Source organism: Arachis hypogaea, chromosome 1 (assembly GCF_003086295.3).
Source record: "Arachis hypogaea cultivar Tifrunner chromosome 1, arahy.Tifrunner.gnm2.J5K5, whole genome shotgun sequence".
NCBI classification, from domain to species: Eukaryota; Viridiplantae; Streptophyta; class Magnoliopsida; order Fabales; family Fabaceae; genus Arachis; species Arachis hypogaea.
In genome coordinates, this window is record NC_092036.1 from 99,373,995 (window position 1) to 99,380,351 (window position 6,357).

The window sequence follows — 6,357 nt, forward strand, 5'->3', positions numbered from 1 at the left end:
ACATCGCAAACACGCCAGGCTCAGGCGATGTTTACTTCTATATAAATGTGAGGCGACGGGTCAGAGATGAATCTAGATTTTACGTTCTTTGTTCTGGTTCTAGAGTTTGGAAACCCTTGATGGCTCCGGGGGCCGCCATCATTAGCGAGCCACATGTCGAGAATACCATGTTCGTCCTCGACAACAACCTCTTTTTTTCATCTTGCAGGGAGTGGGAGAGAGACTCCTATTTGGCCCGCTTCGACCCCATCAAAGAGACTTGGATGGATATGTCTGCCGCTGATAACACTCTTTCGAACTTCATAACGGGTAGACTCATTTGCGGCGGTAGACTCTTTGGCCGCAGTGACCAATGTCGTAATACTTTTTTCCCACACATTTCTGTGTCCCTTCCCGGTCTTGGAAGCAGCAACTACACCGTTTGCCTTACACATGAGTATGTGGAGGAACCTCCTCATACACCTTTGGACAAGGTCCTTGCCATTCTCGTTAACCACCTGAATGGCCTAGTCGCATTATATCAATACCTTGATGTGGCTTTTGAGGGTATTCTACCACCGATGGAAGGACCCGGCAGATTCAATTTTGTTGACCTTGGCAACGGGAAGCTGTGTGCAATATGCTCTAGCCTGTTATTGGGTTCCGTTCCCGATTCATCCGCGCACTGCTTCTCCATTTTCACACTGTCCGTGTTGAAGGACTTTGCAGCATTGCAACTTGACAGTGGGGCTCCTCCCATGGAGCGAGATTTCTTACAAGTTACTGTCCATAGGAAGAGTGTCTTCACCATGGAGAACGGTGGGATTACTGGGATTACTAATTGTATGCGCCATGCGTTTGTTTGGCCACCTACTAAGGGAGGAAGATTTCAGCACAGGACAACTCTATTGTAGTAACATTTCTTGTTATTTCTTGTGGCTTATTATCCTCCTTAGTCGTTTTCAATAGGATTATGAATGAACAATGAATTAAATATTAATGTCTTTCAGGAATATGATCTTGCTTTGAGTTGTGTCTATGGGCTTGTTTGGGTGAGCTTTTAAGAAAAGATCTTTTTTCGAGTTATTTTTTTTTAAAGATCTTATAGAGAAGTAAAAGTAATTTTATGTTTGGATATCTCATGTAAAAAGGTCTTTTTATCTATCAATTATGTTTGAGTATAACAATATAAAAGTATTTTTTTGTTTATTTATTACATGAAAAACATCTTTTTTTTAAAGAAAAAAGATCTTTTAAAAAAAGATGTAAATTACAGCTTCTCAAAAAAGATCTTTTTTTAATTTTACTAATGCTTTTACTTTTACTACTAGAAATTTGCCAAACACGTTAAAAAATAAAAAAAGATCTTTTTTCATTGAAAAAAGATTTTTTTTTAACAAAATAATGGCGCCCAAACATGCACTATATTCTCTTCAACTCGTACAAAATTATCTGTGCATTTTGAGATATTTGCATTATTGCTGCTGGTCATATTAAATGATCAACTCACTGCTTTCTATTTCAAAATACATGATGCATTTTAAATAATTAATTCAACTAATAGCCCGCACATATTATGTCAAAAGAAACATTTTGAAGTTTCACATAAAGTTAGAATGATTCTTGTTTGAAAAATTTAGTTTAAAAATTTGATTTGAGTCATTTATAATATTATCGATTGATTGCTTTATTCATTAGATTAAGAAAATAATAAGAATGATGATGAAGGGAAACTGGGTTACAAAAATTCAAATCAAGTTTCTAAATGACTAAAGAAAAATAATGATGTTATTTTTATAATGTCATTCTGTATGAATTTGGGGAGAAAAGTAACATTATCAGGATAGGTCACGTTCCTAAACAAAATAACCTAATGTGATGATCAGTTTTAACTGAAGTGCTATAAAGGGGTTCTATGAGTCTATTCTTTCAAGAGATGATTATTTCTACAAAATATAATGATACATGCATATGGAGTAAAGAAATTTACAAGTCTCGTTCATATATGATAATGTCATGCTCTGTACAGAGCCCCAAACTAAAACAAAACATAGGGGAGCAAAAAGTTAAAAACAAGAAGTGGAAACCTAAAATCTAATGGGTGACTTTATCAACATTTTCTTCCAATACATATTTCACATAACCAAACCATTATCTCCAATACAAGCAACATAGTTTAGTGTAGCCAGTTCTACTCAATCTATTATTTGTTGTACAATGGATTTCAGCTTCAAAAAGGCATTTGTGTCATCACAGGTGAATTCCGCATGTAAGCACATCTGGTTAATACTACATGGAAACTTCTGCATGTAGACATCAACATTTAAGTTCCTATTCACTTGCCACTGGCCATGTATCTGTGAAAATGGAAATCCATTTTGCATATCTCGCAAGTCATGACCGAGAGGGCCGTTTCCGGTCAGGCTGATGTTCCGACTTCCGACCTATCCACGTTATCACATCTTCTGACAAACTGGTCAAGAGTTCTCTGCTTTGAAGGCCTATGCCCAATAGTAGTATGCTTTGCAGGGCTACTCAATGGCTGATTATTTGACACAGCTAAGGTGTTCTCATGGCCATCTAACACCTGATTTTTCAATAACTAAAATTTAGAATGGTTTCTCGAAAACATCAAAAAGTAACTCTCAAATACTGCTTGAGTATAGATCTTGACAAAATATAAATATAAACCAGAATAAAAACCTTGAAACTAAGCATTATGTACATTTTGCATTACATATGATAGTTCAAGAAGATGTAGAAATGTACCTGCCCCCAAATTATCCGGTTTGAATTGCACCACATCCCTAAGTCGTAAAAATTTAGATCATCAATGCATAATAAATGTTAAGTCAATGCTATACCAAGCGGCGAAAGACTGCAGAAATAACAGAACCTACCAAATGTATCATTTACCAACTAGTATATATTTACTGATGAGACATGTAAACAAGAACTAACGAGTCAAAAAACAGAAGAGCACATGTTATCTTTGCTACTAAAAAATTTAGATATGAGAGTTCTTTTCATTTGAGATCATCTGTTTTCTTAATGTTGTCATGCAACTAGTAACAACTCTCTCCTTTCTACTTAATGAGTGTGAGAATACCTGACCAATTCTATATGCACGATCTTTGGCCTGAATTAGGTCACCTGGAGTCCAGGATTGTTCTGTAAAGATAACTGTGCTTGCAGCAGTTAAAGTTAATCCAACTCCTCCCGCTTTAATGGATAGCTGCATGATAACGTGTCACATGAAATCATTATCTCAAGCACAAATACTAACCAAGACAGCAGAAAAGATGCCTATAACAGAAACACATGGAAGAAATGCACAACCAAAAATACCACCATACTACAGCTGCCTTGATATAATCCTTTTCCTGGAAATCTGTAACCAATTGTTGCCTTGATGCAGCGGGTGTACCTCCATCAATCCAGATGCAACCCACTTTTTTCTTCTGGAAATTTTCAACAGTTTTTGTAAGTGCTATAATTTCCAATATAAAGAGTAAAATTGAACTGGTCTTACAAGAAGGCACTTATGTATCGCATCTATCATTGGCTGATGGTGCGCAAATATAAGAAACTTGCAACCTGCCTGCAGTGATCACAACATATTACCCGTGATAACCACCGATAGCCCAAATGAAATAGAAAGGTGGAAGCAAGAGAGAAAAAAAAAATTGAAGCAATCAAACTTTCAAATTAAGCATACACAACGTTTGGGGCGCTGGAAGATGGATGAAATATAAGAATTAACACATAATCTAAACCACTCAGACCAGCCAACGTTGACACCAATAATAGTTGTGGCATATGAATTAACATGTCATATGCTGACATTTTCACTACACTGGTCAGCCAATTTAATTCGTTCAACTTAGGGTCCTACACTAAGGGGTACCGATTGCAACAAAAGCAATTAGAAAAGACCAATTTAACCATGCATCATGCAAGCACACCAATCAAAGGAGATGGGTGAGAAACTAGAGAAGTTGAGAACCTAACTTGACTTTCTTGTAGTACATACAAATGCAGTCACTAAATTCTTTATTGACATTTTATTGCTTTGAAACAGTGGAGGGGAGCAATACCTCAGTGAAAGTTCCGAATTAGTATATATCTGGAATCGAATATATCATGATTCAGTTTTGATCATATACCAGTCAAAATGATTTAAACTACTCCAATATTGGCCAAGGCCTGAGAAAAGGCAAATATAAAAGAAAGATAAAATGTTGAAGAAAAGATAAAAATCAAAGAAAAAGTCGGTAAAGTTTTAATGGGAAAAATAAATGATGATTAGTGAAGTGATTGCTAATTTGGGGAATATTTTTGCTCTTGAAGATAAAAATTATAGACCTATCATAGTTCTAGGTAATCAGAAAAACTTCCAAACAACTTGTACAAGTCAAAATAATGTTAAGGGCTTCTTCCATGCAAACCTTGTTAATCAGTTTTTTTTGAGTAAATTTAAGAGATTCAGACTCATCTTTTGATTTAGCAGATTTGATTTTGGCTTTTACCGCCTCCAACTGCAGTATAAAAAAAAGCAACCAATATTGATTAGATTTTACCACCTCGGACGCAAACCAAAGATGGAGAGCACATATTACCATCTCCAAGTCAAATAACCTAATTTTAGAAAGAAAACTTACCACAATCTTACCAATAAAAATGGGTGAGCAAATTTTTGAACCATTTTTAAAGTGGAAGTTTTAGTAAAATACTCATAATCTAAACAACAATCACATAGTTCAAATAAATGAAATCCACAGTCCACTTTTTTGAATATCAATAACCCTATAAAATGTAAATAGAAAATAATTTTTTATGCCCAAAATAAGCATATTGTCAAGACATACAAGAATTCTGTTCCATAACTAGCTCAAACATAAATAACCAGAACTGCATGATGCTATACTAGTCTCGAGATATAGATGCAAAACAAAAATATGGATGGAATAATGCCAAAGTGACAAAGGCACAACGAGCATCAACATGGAAAAATATGTATTGCGAAACAAAAATTTACTTTGCTATAACAGCTACTATATGGATGGAATCCCAAACACTTGACCAGCTTCCCCCAAAGAAATTATATAAGCCAAGCTCGATTCTTATTAAGATAGAAAATAATAACATCAGTTTCCCAATTATAGAGAAAATGAAAATAGAAGAATTATTACCTGAACTTTATAATTAGATATTTCTCCTAGAACCTTCTCTGCTTCTGATAAGGAAGAAAGCGAAAACATCCATAACCTGCAGACTCAAATTTTCAAATAACTAAGCCCTCAAAACAGCCAATCCAGAAAAGCAGAAATTATTACCTGCCATGAAACATAGCCTATAAAGCATGAGTATGCAGGAACTTGTTCAAGGTCAAAGACATATCCCCTAATTATGGAAAATTCAAAATTTTCAATAGAAATATAAAGTTCAATACTCTTGATGAAGTTAGCATGTGAAACCTGGTCATATTGGAATTTCGTTGCAACATGCCCGCTAGAATGAAGGTTTGTAAAATTATAGTGATTTAGGTAAATACATGATAAAAATATTTTTTCTTTAATTTCTAAATTATTAGTGACTATATGGAGTATTTCTTTAATGTTCTAAGTCATTAGGATATTACAAATTTTTATAGTACTTCTAATATCTTTTAAGCCATTTTTTAAATTATTTTGCATAGAATAAAATATTTTTTTGTGGTATAATTTAAATAAATTTATTAAAAAATATTCATGATAATTTTTTAATAAAATTATTTAAATTATATGGTGAGATATTACATGATTCGAATTACGCATGGGGAAGTTCGAATCACTCTGATTCAAATTATATGGTGAACAATTCGAATTCTATACAATACTCTTCTGCCCATTGTTGATAGTTCATGAATATTTTTTTAATAAATTTATTTAAATTATACCACAAAAAAATATTTTATTCTATGCAAAATAATTTAAAAATGGCTTTAAAATGTTAGAAGTACTATAAAAATTTGTAATGTCCCAATGACTTAGGATATTAAAGAAATACTCTACATAGTCACTCATAATTTAGAAATTAAAGAAAAAATATTTTTATCATGTATTTACCTAAATCACTAGAATATTATAAACTTTTATAGTACTCATAACATCTTTTAAGCCATTTTTTAAAATTATTTTGTATAGAATAAAATATATTTTTTAATTATTTTATATGGAATAAAATATTTTCTTTTATTTCTAAATTATTATTGACTATGTAGAATATTTTATTTAAAATTTGAGTACATGCATATATTTACCTAAGTTATTATAACATTACAAATTTTTATAGTACTCTTAACATTTTTTAAGCCATTTTTTTAAATTATTTTGCATA

At 32.9% G+C, this 6,357-nt stretch overlaps 1 protein-coding gene across 13 annotated transcripts; it reads right to left on the reverse strand.

Moving 5' to 3' along the window:
- Window positions 1-1,951: 1,951 nt before the first annotated feature.
- On the reverse strand, window positions 1,952-5,538 carry LOC112702210 (uncharacterized). Of its 13 annotated transcripts, none has more exons than XM_072201870.1 (8): window positions 5,457-5,538; window positions 5,172-5,315; window positions 4,428-4,517; window positions 3,512-3,580; window positions 3,336-3,440; window positions 3,089-3,214; window positions 2,749-2,857; window positions 1,952-2,566 (listed from the first exon to the last, which is right to left on the reverse strand). In XM_072201870.1, the coding sequence occupies exons 2-7, from the start codon at window positions 5,238-5,240 to the stop codon at window positions 2,810-2,812; spliced, it is 507 nt and encodes a 168-aa protein (XP_072057971.1). In that variant the 5' UTR covers window positions 5,241-5,315; window positions 5,457-5,538; the 3' UTR covers window positions 1,952-2,566; window positions 2,749-2,809. The 13 variants fall into 13 exon arrangements, 11 of the variants coding, with proteins under 11 accessions (XP_072057971.1, XP_025608947.1, XP_072058087.1 ...); XM_025753162.3 differs by having other exon boundaries at window positions 5,172-5,247; window positions 5,316-5,538; XM_072201986.1 differs by having other exon boundaries at window positions 2,749-2,786; window positions 3,328-3,440; window positions 5,172-5,247; window positions 5,316-5,538.
- Between the last annotated feature and the right edge of the window lie 819 nt (window positions 5,539-6,357).